General features: G+C 39.9%; 1 protein-coding gene across 5 annotated transcripts in view; it reads right to left on the bottom strand.

Annotated features, from left to right (window-relative positions):
• The window catches only part of OSBPL1A (oxysterol binding protein like 1A), a 77,499-nt gene that overhangs the window by 15,788 nt on the left and 43,122 nt on the right, over positions 1-18,589 (bottom strand). For 4 of the 5 annotated variants that reach the window (XM_063395315.1, XM_063395304.1, XM_063395325.1 and 1 more), the window contains 4 exons: positions 13,890-14,052; positions 6,850-7,006; positions 1,752-1,827; positions 52-186 (listed from right to left, as the gene is read on the bottom strand). In XM_063395315.1, coding sequence (XP_063251385.1) covers positions 52-186; positions 1,752-1,827; positions 6,850-7,006; positions 13,890-14,052 — 531 coding nt within the window. The remainder of the gene's footprint in view (positions 1-51; positions 187-1,751; positions 1,828-6,849; positions 7,007-13,889; positions 14,053-18,589) is intronic. The other variant, XM_063395331.1, reaches the window with a different exon arrangement.

Genomic DNA, 18,589 nt, shown 5'->3' with positions numbered 1-18,589 from the left:
GATCCCACAGCACTCAGCAGGAGCTGACATGAGCTGGCAAAGCCAACGTACCTGCATTCGCTCGGTTGTGCTGGACAGGGAGCTGGCTTTGTGGATGAGGTACGTGTGCTCCATGTACTCCGTGAGTCGCTGCAGGAAGCTCAGGGGCTCGTTGAATATCACCGGCATTGTGATCTTTGACAGCTCCTGATGCACAAATGGAATTCGTGTTGGAAGTTGAATGATTAGATACCCTGACCCACGGTAACCCAAGTGTAATTGGCTTATTACAAAAATAAACGATGCTCTTAGTTTGCTAATGCAGTGTGCTTGACCTGGCTCTGCTAATACTGAAAGGACAAAACCCTTATGAGCTTGATAAGCAGAGCTGTGCTGATGTTATGGCTACTTTTAAAACAAAAAGAAAACCAAACATCAAACTTCCTATCAATGAATGCATTAGGAAGGTGAGATGAAAGAATAGAAAGAAGTATTAAGGACCCTTTTAAAGGCTAAGTTATTTATTATTCCATAAATAGATATAGACCTGTAGACCATAAATAGATATAGATCTAACTACTTAAACATATTATCTTTTTTTGGATGGAGGTGGGCAACTGGAGGGGAGGAGAATGAGAAAGGGCAGGGAAACATGGTGGCACAAAAGAGTGATTCTGTATTCTGATGAAAAAAGGGGGTTTGTAACAGGACTAAGAATTTAAAGGAAGCCCTACAGTTTAGAGGCTGTTTGTTCTCTCTCTCCATTTTTAAAAAGCATGCCCTCTGAATGCACAACACAGCAATGATTTGAACTGCCTGCAGCAGCAAATGAGAAGGGTGTAAGTATGACTGCTGGCCAAGGGTGTGGCAAAGAGCACCGTCCTGAGCCATAACAGCAGTACCTGGCACCAGGAGCCTTGGCAGATGCTTTGGTACAAGCCACTGCAAGTTCTGCTGCCCTCCACAACTACAACTCCTCTGCAGCAACTGCTGCTAAGCAGAGTTAAGACCCTTTTGTCATGCACACACCTTGTGCAAGGCAGGTTTTCAATCTGTTCTTTGTATTTTGTAACACTTTTCCACGCTGGGAGAAGCCTCCACACTTCACATCAACTCGGGAGATTTGGAGGGGCTGATGCAGGCATTCCCCAGCATTTCCACACCTCATTGCTTGGTGCTGCTCCTAACTACACCAAGGGGAGGAGGAGAAAACAACAGCAACTAAACCTACAGACCTTCCCTTCTGCAGACTGCTGTTAGAGACTGACAGAGGTTTATCAGCAGCAAGTATTTTCAGCCTATTGTAGGATCTAATGGAGAGAAAAACTCTTCTCAATTCACACCTAGCTGGAAGCAGATTAGGTGCCAACCAGCTAACTCTGATCTGCCACCTGTCTGGGCAGTAACACCATAGAAGGGGGAAGACTTAGATACTAAGGGCAAGGGACAAAAGAAAAAGGAAAGTGTTTGTTTTTCTCGGGTTGTTTTGTTTTTTCCAGTCAAAATAAACTTAAAAAAACTACATGAAGTACTTAAAGGGCTCAAGTCAAGAGAAGATCCTTTTACTGAAACAATATTACTCTGACCAAGTCTTACCTTCTTAAGTTGTGAAAGCAAATAAAGCATAAGCATCAAATTCAACAAACTAAAACAAACCAACCCCATAAATAAATGAAAAAACACATCCAAAAGGCCTCCCAAACAAGTTTTCATTTGGGCCTGAAATAAAACCATCACTCCCCATTTTTTATCACAGCTTTCTGATTACCTACCATGCCAATGCATTTTCTTAAGATACTCCAGATACTGAAGTCATTTCTGGAAAACATTGGAGATGGTAAGCTTGTTCTGCGGAAAGGAAGAGGGAAAAAAAGCAGAAGTAAGAAAAGTTTTCCAATACTAACCATGACTAAGAAAGGCAAATGCCCATTTTTGAAAGTAACAGTTTTCCAATTTTTAAATTAAAAACCAGGGGGGAATGGCAGTGCTACTTTGAAGCACTTAAACTGTTTTACCTGCATAGAAACATGAATTTCTCCAAAACCAGAACCATTAATTTTGCATAACACCAGAGGAAGAGACTGTCTACAGCAGTCATCAGAACAATTTTCACAATGGCACCATTAAGATACTTAGTTGTGTCTTTGTGAGAAAATAGAAGCTAACTGAATAGGTACATAAGTACATTCACTATGTCTGAACAGATCTGAGGGTTACACAGTGGGGTTATTTGGGCTTTTTCTCATAGTCACCTTTATACTGACAATGAAGGGCCACAACATTTATGGCCTATATTAAAACCAGCCCTCAGGAGCAATAGAAAAAAGCAGCATCATTAAAGAAGAGCAAACAGAGCAGCCTGTTCTACAGGGGCCTGACATATCCTGAAACAAGTCATAAGCATCCTTTCAAGGACCAGCATTTAGGCTGAGAACACAGTGTGCATTTCTCAGCCTTATGGGAAATTAGGCACAGAGTTTGTTCAGTTTTCTTACTGCTACTGACCAGCTCAACTGCTAATCCAATTTACTTCTAGAAAGGCATAAATATTGGTCAAAGTCCCTCGTCCATAACACAAATCCATTTTTGGATCATGAAGCTATTGCCAATAAGCAAAAATCACAATTTTTTTTTCTTCCTATCAATAGATAAAAATTACCTAGAGCTCACTCAAACTCCATGAACTATTAAAGTTTCAAAGTTCAGTTAACTTAAAATTATTGTGTTGCCCTCCCAACCAAGGTTGTCTTGTCTCTGCTCGAGGTAGCTAAAGCAATCTTTTCCAGAGCATGTGAACAGGCTTCTTTCTCCACCCCACCTTTCTGATAAACAGAAACACTGCCTAGAGGAAAAAAAAAAAAAATACTCAGGCTAAATTGTTTGTTTCAGTCGCCCTACTTGCTGTGCTACCTCCCCTACTTACCTGCCACTGGAACACCTTTACCAGGGCTGATGCCTCAGTTTTCAGAAAGAACAAAACCAAGAATTGTTCCTTAAAATCAAACAAGCCCCATCCCATCAAAAACAGTCATATGTCTGATCTCCTCATGGTAGCAAATCATTGGGTTAGCAAGTGGCTACAAGCCCAACACTGACTGGTTTTACTCAGCTCCTCTGCAGAGGATGAGTGGATAGGAGGATTTCTTTTAATTTACCAACATACCACCACTCACTCCCTATTCTGATTTTTCACTGAGACAAAAATGTTTTGTGAAACAAATAATCCTGAATAATATTAAGTATAAAATACTTCTGTGGATGTTTTGATACAAATGTCCAGGAGAGGACAGTGTCCACCAACTATTCCATCTTCATTGTGATGTTAACTTGTTTTTCCTGTGAATCCTTTAATGCACACAGTCAGCAGAGCGGATATTTGTGTTTAAGTAAGCCCTTCTGCATGTTAAACACATTAACCCTTGGTTTGCTGAAGTATACACAGGAATTGCTTTCCTTACATACTAAGACTTACATTTTCATTAATCTGCCCTTTTGTTCAATTTGTTTAATCACTTGATAGTTGGCATTCAGTTTCAGCCACTTATCTGTATTTGCTGCCTGTATAGGTCAAATTGCTATGGGAGTCAGTGCTCTCCTCCCTCTAACACACACACACACACACACACACACACACACTGGAAAAACAAAGCAGTTTTTTAAGCCACCAAAGAAGATCTCAGGGACACGTAAGGACATGTGGACATGACAGGCAGCCAAGACTTCAGGCCTAATAACCTTGACATACTCCCTGTAAATAAACAAAAGGTTTTTGACTGCAACAATTTCCCTCCAGATGTCAATTTCAAAAAACAACTCATGAAGCTAATTTTAGCTTTAAGTGACAAAAACATGTGCTGGAATTTCTGTGCAGTAGAACAGACAAGATGTATTTAAGATCCTTTACTTAAAGAAAACCACTTGTCCAAAGCATTAGCTGTTACACATCAACTGCTATGGGCATCCTGTGTGGAAGGAGACATATGGAGCAAAAAAGGCATGTTTGGCTTGCTTTTCATGCCAACCTGAACAAACAATCTCCTGGCTCCCATGAAGCTGAACACCAACATATCTGCATTCTGAAAGACCCCCAGTGCAGGGAGCAAAGGGAAAGCTGACAACAAAACTCAGCACTAAGAGGGAAACAGCAGTAACAAGTGGAGGTAAAATGCTGGTACTTAATATAGAACATTTTTACGCAATGGAATTTTGGGGGCTTTGATTGGACTTTTTTGAGGGGTGGAGTTTTTTTGCCCTTTTTTTTTTTTTTTTTTTTTTTAGTTTGGCTCAGATGGAAGAATTCCTTCTTAAAAAGAAGTGATTTGAATGCCTCCTGATTATTTACTGTACTATTCTGTCAAATTCTCTCCCAAGGAGTGTAACAAAAATTAAATCCACTCTCAAAACACTTTGTGAACAATTAGCAAGCTGCAAACTACATTCAAAACAACAACAAACCAACAGAAAAAAACCCCAGAATAAACCAGCAGATTATATGTGGTACTGGCTTCATATATCTGTATATATACTTCCCAAGACTTTTAATTCCTTGGAACCAACAGATTTATTCCTACATTTCCAAACCCAAAGCATGTATGCTCCCCCCGCCAAGCAAAAACCAACCTCCACTTCTGTGTGGAAAACTCTCAACCACTCAAATAATATTTGAGACAGATTAGAGCTCAGGTTGTCTAGATGAAGACAAAGGAAATAATCTTATTTAAACTTATGGCTAAATATTATTATGTAATCTCCTGTGCAACCTAAAGGCAAACTGCAGATCCTCTACTCATCTGAAGGTACCGAGATTTTAAGCAAAAGAAATTAATCTGGTTTATTTTCTAAGTGACTTGTTTTCACAGGGTTAACACAAATGGAAGTTAAAAAAAAAAAAAAAAAAGCTATTATCAAACCCAAGGGCGTAAGGACGGAATTAAGTGATGTCATAACAGTTTGAACTTCCTAACTTTGCATAACACCAAGAAGTTACAGGTTTTGCTCTGAAAAGGACACAGGTGGTATCACAGCAGTGCCTATTTGACCACATGCACACAGTTAGAACCAGCCTCCAGACAAAACAGGCACAAATTGGAGTCAGCAGCTCCAGGCAGGTAACACAGTTCTGAAGTCACATGAAACAGATGCTGTATCAGGCCAAACGTGGCTACTACCAACAGCCTCAGAAATGAGGCTAAAAATACCACACATCTCTCATCCCCTGAGGAGGTTCCTTTGGAGAAATGTAAAGTTTAAGTTGTCTGAGCTTCTGGGGAGAAAGTTTGCATCAATATATTTGAGGAAAACTCCCAGTGTGACACCAAAGTGCCAGGTAAAAAAGCCTAACATTACAGCTCAACCTATAATGTTATGGTCATTTAACCCCATAAAATACAGTCATATATTCTACAGCCATTTGGTCACATCAAATATGGCCACACATTCTTATCTAAATGCAAAACAGATTTTAAAAAGGTTCCACTTTTCTTTAGCAGTAAATTATTAGCCACTTTATGCACCCCTTTTACTCCAACACCCTATGGTCTCTTTACTACTAGAAGACAGGCAGCTCAGAGAAAAGACTGAGGCAGATGTACTAGTTTATTACTTTTCATTCTTTATAAAATAAGGAGCTCTGAAATGCTCCTCCAGTCACCTGCTCCCTGCAGCACTGTGCAGCATTTCAAGAAGTTGTCAAGTAACTTCTTTTTTACAGTAAATGGAAGAGCAATTCTTGTTAAAACTCCTCAATACAATGCAAGTCAACACGCACCATCATTTTTGTGTTGATTATGTACTGCATCCTTTCTCCTCAGTTTCCAAGGCAGTGAGGGCAATTCAGACGTCCACCTTCACCTACTGCTTCCTCCCCCACTCCTGAACTTCCTGCTCTAATCAGGAAGGCACTTAGCCAAAGCCATAAATACCATCTTGCCAGCAGCACAAGAGCAAAGCAACATGCTTAGTCAGCTGCTTTGTGTTATCTCCCCAAAACACCCATTGCTCCACCCAAGCCCTCATTTGCTTCAGTCTTTGTATTGTATGAGACATGTACAGGTTGACCCTTGGAACATCAGGTCTGACGCTACCAACTCACTGCAAGAGTTACTGTAATTTACCTATTTAAGATACCAGGTAATTAAAACCTTTCTAGCTCCCTTCTGTAAAATTAAATACTATTTTCCTGTTTTTACAGAAATGCGGTGTCCCCATCAACATCCTGTCTGTCCAAAACACTTCCAGAATAGTCTCTTAGAAACATGCTGAAGTCTGGCTTTATCTGTAGCACAAATGTTGTATTGCCCTTTCACTGAAACTGGAGAACAGTGGTGTCTGTTACATCTCATTAACTCCAGACCTATTGTCCTCCTTTATCGGCAAGGAAACAAACAAAAATGGATCATTTGACAACACAAAATAAGCACATAAAACATGGATGAGACTTTTAGAATAAGACTCCCTTTGTTCACATTTGAGTTTCTGATGCCAGGTTAGCAATATTTTTCATTCATTCCTGATACCAACACAAGGATCAAATAACTCGAAATTAAAGAGGCAATAGGAGGTATAGGTCATTAAAGATAAATGAAGGAATTAAAATCCACATAGATTTCAATAAGATCTAATAAAAAGCAAGTGTGTCCATTTTTAAACAGCACATTATATTTCGTTTTTAGTTATTTAGATTGCATCATCACGATGCGAAGGAGCACACCAGCCTTGGAAAAACAGCCTTTATAAAATCATAGCACAACCAATTACTTGTCAATCATCCCTAGCAAAGTTCTAGAAGTTTTCTGTTAGCTTTTCAGAAATTCCTGTCATCTCTTATGATTAATGCACATCACAAAACTTTAAGAATGGACAACATCCTACCTGTGTTTTTTGATTCCGTTTGACAGCGCCTCCCCACTGCCACACACCTTTTCTTCAGACACGCTTGAAGTTATTGTGTCTTTTGAATCCATACTGTCCTCTAATGAGTAGGCTGCTGTTGTTTCAAACCCACTTAATGATTTTTCAGATTCCGAATCTGCAAAAGAGCAGGTGCATGTTAATGAATCTACCGCCAGTGCTAGACTTCAGTCACTAACACATCTCCCTGCCTTGTACAAACTGAAACCTAAGTAGCCTACTGTGTCCTGATGACAGCATCCATTTGGTAAGTAACTAGTACTGCCAGAGACCGCTGCAGCCCGGCATCTAGATAGAAAGAAATTGCACAATAAGCAAGACCACAACACATTAAAAATCCTCTACCAAACTGAGCCAAAATCTGGCATTAAATTTATTAAACTGAAGCTACTAGACCTTGCTTAGGATAAGTGCCAGTGCCATACAGATGCCAGTACCCTACCAAACAAACAGGTACCTTGAGTAATGACTCCTTCTTCAGTAATGTCTAAGTTCTTAAGACTCTCAGTGCTGTTCACCAGCCTTCACTTCCCAACTCACTGAACAAGTACCAAAGAACAGGAGGATGTATCATATAGATAACAGGAGCTACGTAGGTCCCAGCAAAGTCTAAGTGATAAGCTCACCAATCAACAAATAAACTTCGTACTGTGGAAGGCAGGTTAATAGTACAATCCACATCACATCTCAGACTAAACCCAACATCAACAACAACATCTTTCCAACCAGTATTTTGGTCAGGTAGTGCCTGTCCAGCTCTAGAGAAGAGACAGTCTTGCCCCAAATCAGACAGTACAAATTTCCTGGCAAAGGCTGTATTTTTGTGTTAGGTTTTCTTTCAAATCTGACAAGATCATCAAAGGATTATCCAATTGCAAGTTCCAGGAAGTGAGGGAACAACTCAAGACATCAACTTCTATCTAATTTGAACAGTTCTCTAGCAGAAACCAGGTACCACATTGAATGGTAAACAGCTTAATGCAAGCTTCTGAAAAACATAAATTCAATCTACAGTAGACACTATTCCTGCCATGTACTGCTTCCAGCATATGCTGTTACTCTTGGCCGCAAAACCCCAGAGAAATAATTGCAAAATCAGCCATTCTCTCACACACTCGTTCTAATTCAAAACCAGTAATCAAAATCTGCTGAAGAAGCAGCCAGTCCAAAAGAATTTCTCACTCACAGCTGTCTACTGCCAGGTGCTTTCTTGTTTTGTCTTTAAAAAGCTATAGCAGTAGCTTCTCCAGAACATGTAAATTATAACATTGCTTTGCTGAAGGGAAATAGATAGATAGGTAGGTAGATGGATAGACAGACAGACAGACAGGAGGACTTTCCACCACATCCAGATTACATAAGGGTCAGGAACGGGACAGAATCCTGATAAATGGATGGGCTGTGTCACAATGTCTCCATTCTTTCTAGATAGAGAGATCTAGAAGCATAAGGAGATCTTTCCTTTCATTTAAAACACCATGCCTATCCTCATCAAGTCAGTACTGAAATTAAGCCAGTTGCTAGGGAATGAAAAGAACTGCCAGCTGGTGCTGAGGATATGTTAAAGAAGTGGACTGGCACTCCAGAGAATCTTCTCACAATTTTCCCCAAATTTGTCAGTCTAGTTCTGTGCCAAGTTATGATATAACATATCAAAGCATTAGTTTGGTGGGTACTATATTTAACAAGTAGGGTAAGGAAAAGCATTTTTACTTGGGACAAGTTTGTTACATAAAATACAGATTTGTCCAGAGATCTTAAACCCAGCTAGCCAGGAAAACAGAGTTTTCCTGCATATCGAAATACTACACAGGAAGGGACACTCTAGGAGTGTAACACAACTTGGGCCTCAGATTCCTGGCCACACAACAAGCTATAAATCCCCTCAAGGTATGTATTCCACCTCTCTTTTGAAAGAGCTGCCAACAGTTACCATGACAAGAAAAGTATGAAGCCAAGTAACACAAAGGAAAGTCTGGCTTCTGTAGGGTCCTTTTTTCTCTTGTACCATCTAGGACTGTCTTGCTTTCAGACAAGAGTCATAGCGTGCAAATTCCTTCAACCTGAGTTTCTGCAACAGACCCAGGACTCCACAGCAGAAAGGCAAGAGCAGACTTCACCAGAACAAGCTTCACCAGCACTGCCTGTCACTCTTGGCTATGCTTTTGGTATACCAAAGATTTTTAAATACGTCACACATTCAGTTCTCCTCATGCTGGCCTTACAGTGCCAAGAGACGATTCTGGTGGACTGAGCTCCACACCCACAAACCTCTCCAGAGCTGTCGACACTGACCAGACAGCCTTCCCCAGGGCACGTGCCTTACCTCATGCAAGAAGACCATGCTATACAAGAAGAAACAGAAGAAGAATGAAAAACAACTGTTGTAAAAAATTGCTCCCTAGAGAAACCTCACCCACTTTCCTGAGAAACAGACAAAGTACATTTACAGCAGCTCCTGCCATCAAAGATCTCAGTCTCCAATCCCTTAACCTCAGCTACCTCCTTTAACCCAATGAACTTTGCAAGCCTTGAGAGTTTGTTAGGGTGTCAGAGTGAACAAGCCTAGTATTGTATTGTGAGCACAGATCAACAGGCAACTCAAACTGAGCTTTTCCCTGTGCACTTGCAGCGAACTCTTTTCTGAATTAAGATTTGCATACTCCCCCATCACTGCAAAAAAAGATTTATATTCACAAGTTTCTACAGAGCAGCTGTCAAACAGATGACTAGGAGAAAATGAGGGTTTTTTTTTTAATTGAACTTGAGGAGTTGTGGGCTGAGGAGGAGGGAGAAGGAATAAGAGTCCCTGTTCAGAAGCCAAAATTTTAAAGTGATCTCTGAGACAAGACCAGGCTGACTAGGAAGCTCTCCAGCTCATGAAACCTGAAAGAGTAACAGTACAAACACCAGCTACATTTTACAAGAGTGGGAGAGCACGGGGAAACAGCAGAAGCAATGGCAGAAAATTAACTCAAGGGACCTCATTTCCTATTGCTACAACTGGTAAGTCTTCAGATGCAGATAGAAAGTTTGGCCAATGTTTTTGATTAATAAATAAACCTGAGAAATATAGTATTTAACCATTGGCACTGTTGGGTTTCAATGCTGACTAGGTGTCTCACATCCCTTTGAGATGCCTGAATTCATTCCTTTAACTCTAGTCAAGGCAAGAAGTGACAGGCAGCAGTGTTCTCACAGAGGCTGTGAAGTATTTTTGGTACATGTTCAAAAAAAGCCACTTGACAAACTACTCTGAACATGGAAGGAAGGGCAAGAGGTTTCTATGCTTTTTGCACCATTTTTACTTGTGAGTGATCTGATTACTGGAGACAAACTAGGAAACAAGAAAAAGCAAAGGACGTAGTCTGCTACTTCTTGTACCATTTAGGAGAGTTATTTATAACCACAGCACCCAGGAATGGTAGATACCAGCAGAAGCTGTACTATGCCAGGTTGGCTTCAGTGTACTTAAATATGCCTGCAGCTAAATAACTGCGGTTATTGCAAGACTGCATCTACGCAAAGCCATCAATAACTCTCTCAACACACACAAAAATTCTGTTTGCCAAAAAACCCCCAGCTCTCAGATAAAACCTGTCTAAAAGAGAAAAATAAAGGCAGACCTAAACTCTTCCCAAACTGGATGCACAATTTACATATGAGAAGGGAATCTTATCTGAAAGGCAAAAATCAAGTACCTCTACCCTTTAATTAATGACCTGCTTTGCCATTTTTCAGCACTGTGGATGTTCTCTGCATTCCTATTCCATTTTTTTATGCTCCTCAGGACTTTATTAATCAAAGCTAATAACTTCTCCAGCTCTCTAGGAAATGGCATTGGTCTTTTTGAATTTTGCTACTTGTTCAGTGCTTCTTCCCTTCCCCAGAGCCCTCCCGTTTCGCCCCACCCTGCTTTAAACATAGAAGAATTTGACACATGTAAAGCATTCAATCCTGAAAGTGAGAGCTGCAGCACTCTGAGTGGTATCGAGTTCAATTACACATTTCCACCACTCCCATGATGAGCAGATCAGCACACCGGGAAGCGCCATCAACTGACCTATGGCTACCAGAGTTCAGATTAATAACACCCTTAACTTTGCTCTTCAGATTAATAACACCCCCAACTTTGCTCTTCTTAACACTGGACACCATGCTTTGGTAAGACAAATAACTTCCATTTTCTGTAGGTTCTTCCTTTAATTTCTCTCTCACTGCAGGGATTTAGAAATTACTGCAACAGTCAAAAAGTACTGACAATAGCATATCACTTAAAGATAAAAAGAAAGACTTCAGAAAACAAACTCCAACTTTAGTAGGTAATCTTACCACATTGCTAACTTTTTTCTCACTCCAATCTTAGAAAAGGAAGACATTTCTGTAACTCTGGCCATAATTTCTACAAACAGAACCACACACCACAGACTTCAACAGTGAACAATTCAGTCTATGCCAACACTAGCAGGTAGCATGGCTCAGGCTGGAGCAGATTTGCAAGAGGAACAGATGGTGCTGAAGACTTGACGATCAAACCAGATACGTTTCCAGTGCTGTTCTCTTCAGATCTGCTCTTACTCTGCTGCCATGGACTGAGTGTCCAATAGGAACTGGACTGTATCTTCTGATTCAGCTTCATTCAGGAGCAATCGGATTGCTCTACAATGTGAACCGGAGCATGGCAAATGGGGCCAAGTAGTTGCTGCAGTGAGTACATCCTTTTTGATACACCTCTTCCTCAAAAACCTGCTTGAAAATTGCTCTGAATTGTCTCATTAGTGATACTTCTGTTGAGAGTAAACAAAAAATGTCTTTTATACAGACAAAATTCTTTAAAACAAAAAAAACTCCCAAAAACTGAACAAAAAGCAGCAGTGGCATCTTCTTTCAACCTGTCAAGTCAAAACTAACAATCCTTCAGCACAAAGTGCAAGCCTACTTATGCAACACTCTCACTTCTAAACTCACTCCTACAGCAGGGATTTAAAAATTCATAGAACTGCAAGCAGAAAAAGATGGCATCCTGATAGAAAAAATACTCAAAGTAGTGGCATTTTCCCACTGACAGACACTGTAACTTGTTATATCACCTTGTTAAAATACATTGGTGTTTGCTCAATCTCCTATACAACCTAGAAACGTAATTAATGAATATGGCTATTTGTCCAAAATCAATATAATTTAACACTATCAGTTTGCAAATCAGGTTAAGCAAAATCTTTGCAGACAGCTGTAGCAATTTAGATTTCCAGAAACAAAAACCCCTCTCCTCAAACTATATCAACAAAAACCTAATTCCTTTTATGCTTAAAATGAAAGCGATACCATGTATTCAGCATTCAGGGAAATACATCACATTTTCCTTTTTCTAGCCACCTCCCCACCCCTGCCCCCTTCAGAGACAGAAAGGATCTCAATCTCTGCAAAGCACTAAATGTGAACAAACTAGAGAAGAGAATCTAACACCAGTCTGATTAAATTGATGGACAGGCAGGAAAGTAAGTCTGTCCCAGAAAATTATTTAAAATGCAATTAAGATGAATTATGTCACGTAACTTCTCCCCAAGAAGAAAGAAATCACATTTGGGGGTTTTTAAAGTATGTCTGTATATATATATGGACTCAGCAAGTTTCACAATTTTACAAATCTACTTGATACAATTTGTTTTCAGCTTACAAAGACAACACTACCACCTCTGACAACAGGAGAGGTGGCTTTGGACACTTTCATTCAACAGTGTTTGGAGATTGGCTCAGTTATGAGATGTATCAACTAGCAGCTCTTTAAAGCTTAATATTCTCTCATATGCACAAAGCAAGCCCTGCTGGAGAGACTACATTCCAACAGCATCAGATAAAGAACTATTCTCTGCTTAGTTGACAATCAAAAGAGCCTGTGGCCTTTCAGCAGAATTCTTCCTTTGGTTCTGGAGGAATAACCTGTTTCACTGTTCCTCAGTCTCTTCTACTCGAAGGCATGATAAATTTGCTGCTGCGCCAAACAGCAAAGGCTGCTTCACAAAGTTGATTCCTGTGTTCCTGTGCATAGACTTGCTTTGCCTGTTTTTTTGCAGCTTAAGTTTCTCACTGCAGAACACCTATCAAGGGGTCTGGGAACACTGCTTTTCTCATCTGTCAGAAGCATCAGACAGTTCAGTTCACAGAAAAAGTAACCCCATACTGGCTAGTGAAGTTTGCTGTCACAACCCAATTGTCTGCTATGGTTAGGTTATGTTCACCCTGAAGCTTTTCCAGATCCTTCATAGTTGTAGACAGGTGTGTGCTGCCAGATCACCCAGTCTGAGCTGCTACTGAGCTGCACTGTGTACAGTCTCCCTATACAAATGCATGTTGTAATCATTTCAGGCAGTTCAGAATCTTCCAAAATCACTACTGGCATGTTCTGCATATGAAATTATGAAAGATACTAAACTGAAGAACAGATAGGGAAAGAAAAGACATTTAATAAATGCATGCAGGATTTTAACTCATCCTTTTCTTTCACATTTAACACTTCAGGTATAAAAAATTGAAATAGAATAAGCCTTTCTTAACATCATTATCCCTCAAAACTAGGGATTTTTATAGTCTGATCTTAACAACAGAACAAAGGAAAAAGCACACACCACCACAGACAACGCAAGTCAAAAGGCTACAAGATACAGTTACCTCTCCCAAAATAGGAGCCTTATGTTTTCCTATTTAAAAAAAGAGTGTAGACTCCCAAGCAGTCAGACCTTCCATTTCTGTCCTTTAGTTTTCTAACCTTTGGTCACGCTAAGGTGAAGCAATACAATTCTGCAGGTGAACTCTGGCAAATTTTTAGAGCCCTGCTCATAAAACACATCAAGCATTCTCCTAAAATTAGGTCCATGTTAGAAAGGCAGAGATTTCACTTGAAGTGAGACTGCTCCCACCTTCTTCCCCCAGCCCATCCGCCCCCAAGGCATTCACTACACACATGCTGTCTACATGCTCACATTCTGGACATTCCCGCTTACCTGAAACAGCATCATAGAACTGCTCTTCACTGAGGATGCTGAGAGGTGGAGATCCCTTAACCAGAGACTGCTCTAGTTCATGGTGTTCGGTAGCGAGTGTCTCTAATGCTTCTGACAAGATCTTGTTTTTCTCCTGCTCATGCTCCAGTTTCAAATTCCTCACCTATAAGTAGATACATGTATGAATAAAATCTCATCTCTCTGAAGAATGTGTAGCTGGAAGCTATTCAGAAAATAGACTCTAATGAATAAATAACTAGCAAACAGCTGGAACTGAAACCACGTGGATTAATGAGAATATTACAGTACTTGTGTGATGACAATCAGGTTGTTAGTCAGCATTTTTAGTAGCTGAAAAATCTGACATGTATCAGTATCAATCAGAATTCCATAAGTGAATTCAAGCCAGATAAATATACCTTAAAACTGAGGGGAAATATTTATATCTCTGCTTGGATGACCTTAACTACAGAGTCAGTGATCGGTTTCTACACGCACCAAGCTCCTTCTACTAGTCTGCTCCAATTTAGGCCAAGCAGCATCATCTAAATTGAATTACAGAGCAAATGTGAATGCCAACTACAAATAACTGCAACTGAACTATGAGCTGAAAACATTTAACCCTGAAGATTACAGGAGGAGGTTAAAAAAGAGATTCCTCCAGTAACTGACTTAACATCGATATAAACAGCCCTCCCTCCGAACTCCCCAAACAGTTTATTGAGGAGCCAGAAGTTAACAAAAACAGAAGCCCAGCCACCAGATGGTGGAGCTTTTTTAAACCCCACACATGCAATGGGCTCCAGAGCAGACGATGTTATCCATGTTCTGAGTTCAGTACTAGCAATAGGAAAGCAACATGTCCTTCCTGTTTCCTACTTTTTTTTTTTCCTCGTGTTTCCCTGCCTCCTCTTTCTGCCAGCAGAGGTGAAAGGGCTCAGAAATGGCCACTTCTCCTAGCCCAGCAAGGCTTCAGTGTGCTACCTCTCCTTCAGTCCCTAAACCATCGAGTTTTTCCCCTTCAGTCAACCCTTTCTCCCTTCCAATCCCTTTTTGAAAGCATCCCCAACCCCTGCCTTGTCCTCTAGGTTACTCTCAAAGGTCAGTTTACAACACTAATTCCCCCTCCACTAAGAACATGCAAGGACATGACAATTAATCTCTTGGAACAGCTACAGGGACAACTTACACATATACCAACATTACTTTTTTGAATCTAATTTAAGAACTGTTTGTATGTCCTCTCTGGTTACAGTTTACATTAAAGCTTTACTTTGGAGGCTTCAGCCCCCTCACTTATATCCACTTCTCAAATAGTGGATTCAGAGCTGAGCACAGAAGAGGCTAGTAAAGAGATATTAAAAGAGATTTGCCACTTCCAAAAAACAGCTTCTATGCTGGTGGAAACATATCCTCTAGAGAAAGATTTATAGAAGAAATTTTCACCCCCTCAGTTGTGCCAAATACTAAATCAGCTGTTTTGGCTGCCAGGCTCTAAGTGTAAGGGGGGGATCCAATTAAATGATAATTAAAAGAGTATAAAATTGGGTTGCTAATTAAAAGCAGAAAAACCAGTAAGTCACTTACTGTCTAATAGTTTTACTCTGAACAAAATGAAAAAAGTCTGGACTAGTTACTGTCACTTTCATTTGAAGTTCACTCTGACAGTACCAATGAAGCCAATTATTGCAATGTTTCATACAAATCAGACATGCCACTGCAAAAGATCTGTTATTAGGCAGTTTCTGCTAAATACATTTGGTATGTTGTCAAATAGTTACAGAACCACCCGCTTAGAGAAACAGCGTCAGTATTTTACTCCCCTTATACAGGGAGGATAGAGGACTGAAAATAAAATGGTACTTTTCATTAAATAGCAAAGTAAAACCAGTTATGAAAATGCTATTTGCAATAATATTGTCTTCGCAGGATTGAATTAGACACCATTAATGCTTTGGTTTGGTAAGTGATTTGAGCTATTTAAGTCTTTATCTAAAACTTGCAGCAAATTGAAAGAAAATCAAAACAATCTAAAAACCCAGATGGACCTTTTTAGAATTGTTTAGTCACAGTTGTGCGACTAAAGAAGCAACGACACATACAAGCCTAAGACCATGCCTGCTCCAAAAATGTATTGTCTTGACTTTAAGGTTCCTCTGTCCTTTCATAACGTAGAGCTATTCAGTGTTGTAGGTGTACTACAAATAAATTCCCTTTCTGTAAAATCAAGTTCCAGCCTTACAGTGAGATTCACTTTTCTGTTAGTCCCTGACCTCCTGGGTTGTCAGACACTTACTAGTACAGCAATTATACACCAGCAGGTAACAAAACCCCAAAGCTTTTCATCTGTTCCATAAGCAACACAATGCTAGCCAGAAGCTAAGGAATAAAGAAAACTCACTTAAGTAAGTTGGTTGCAACTGTTGGGATGTTCATTCATAACTGAATAAACTGTTTTAAAACAACCTTAACCAATATTTGAGGGCTTGAGATGAAAAGTTATAATGCAACATGTTTGTCAACAGTATGGAGCTTATGGGATGGACACACACATTCAGACAGAGTCCAGAGATCACCCTACCAATCTCTACAGCCTGGCACCTCTACACTAGCCATTCCTTGAGGGCTGTTGTCAGGAAACTGCAACACCACATCCTTAAGCAGCAGTTTCACATGAGAATTAAAAAGGATTTTAAAAATGGTTCTACTACCTTTATTTGATTGATTTTGCCTGTAGAGAAGCAGTGCTAGGAGAGATAAAGCTGGCACAACCCTGATGTACTCAACAATACAGGAGGGAAAAAAACTTGCTTGAAATAATTTGGTTTGGTTTTTTTTTTTTTTTTTTTTTTTTTTTAACGCAAAGCAGCTTTAAGAGATACCTCCGTTTTGTCAACAATAAAAGCCAAGGTGATGAGGTACACCTCCTAAAACCTACTTGCAGTTAATTGAAGGTAAGGGGAGAATGTTTTTTTTCTCAGAATCACACACTCTCTTCCCAGTTTAATATGAAACACTGCAGGCAGATTGGTGCTGTGTTCAGAGTGTTTATTGAACAATGTAATTGACCAACGGAGTGATAGGTTTTCCAAAAATATAAGCAGCAGATTGCTATTATGCATGATTTTGCCATTTCTTATTTGCTCTATTTCTTATTCACAAGATGGGGTCAATGAAGAGGATTCTGAGGTAAATTAGTCCATCTACCTTGCTACTCCACCACCATTTTTGGAGATGGCATTTCAGCTTTATCCCTTTTGCAAAAGTTCTTTCTTTCCCACTGTGTCTTTCTTCAGTGTCCCAACACAAAAACATTTAGAAGGAACTTCCAGACTAGTTTTAAAATTTGTTATTAACACAAAAACTATAGGATTCAGGTAATAAGCAGAAAGAAGAGCATAAAACAACAAAGTTGAGAAGCATTTCAGTTTATTAAACTGGATGCAGAGAGACCAGTATTTTTCAGTGAACTGTCACCTGATTTTGTGAAGTTGCATCAGCTGAATACTAAATCATTTTATAAACTGACATAAATATTTATGTAATGTAATAAATCTCACACCAAAATTATGCAGATACCTGTGTACACACAATTCTGGAAATCCAGTCTGAGCATGAGGAATCATTGGAAGAATCATTTTATTGACAGCCTCAGTAAGGCACAGCTTGTAATACAGCTGTGGTTTCTGTACCTTTCATGGTGGTGCCTGAGCTGAGAAAAAGACAGATGGCAAATCCAACTGGGTTCAGCTCCTCATCTTCCAACTATGGAATGGCTGCCACCCTGTCACGGGTGCCCACAGTGCCAGCAGCACTAAAAGCTTCCTCTGAGCTTCACGCAGAAAGTGGCACCCAGCGCTCAAGTGAACCCAGCACAAGGACAGCTGAGCTCCCAACGCCCAGCTGGCCAACTCTCCTGCCTTGTCCTTGTCAGGAGATGTTCTGCACAACAGCAAAGAGCTATCAATAAAGCTGGGCTTGTGCTCATGCAGTTAGACAATGACACTTTACATCAGTCTTGCTTCTATCTCTAAAGAGAATGGTATTACAGTCAAGCTTCAGATGTACTATTTCTGATGGAAACTATCTACCTTTGTCTCACAGAAGTAAACAATCACTCCATCATTATCCTTACAGCTATAGACACAGCTATAACCTCAGACTGAAACCTTGATGGTTCTCTGTCTGTGTATCTAGGTCAGTGCACCAAACCTACTTCACCAGCTGAAGATGTTTGCTATCCACAGTCTGGTAACTAGTTTCACTTTTGGTTTAACTGAATGGAAATCTGCTTCCAACAGGTTCCTATAACATTCCTGTAAATGGTACTGTAATATTTGGTGCTGTGAATACCACATTGTGAGTTTAAACAGTAGAAGTAAGTTATTTTGGCAATCAGACTTCTCTTACTTTCGTTAAAGCAAAGTAACAAACTTTTTGCAGATACTCTTATTGCCTTTCCATGTGATCTGCTAAGCACAAGAGCATGGTTTAAAAGTTAACCTCTTCATTGTGTACTACTAGCAGAAACTTCACATGTCTATTCCAAAATATCAAAAAGCTTATCTGTGTGTAACAAACACCAGTCCCACTCCATTCTGTACCTTCAGTCTTCCTTAGGTAGGTGGGACAACAGTAACAAGCACCAAACTGCTCATTTTTTTCTTTTTTATCCCCTTTTTAATTTTTAAAGGCTGCAG

This window comes from Prinia subflava, chromosome 1 (genome assembly GCF_021018805.1).
Source record: "Prinia subflava isolate CZ2003 ecotype Zambia chromosome 1, Cam_Psub_1.2, whole genome shotgun sequence".
In the NCBI taxonomy this organism is placed as follows: Eukaryota; Metazoa; Chordata; class Aves; order Passeriformes; family Cisticolidae; genus Prinia; species Prinia subflava.
This window is presented reverse-complemented; position numbering and strand designations above follow the sequence as displayed.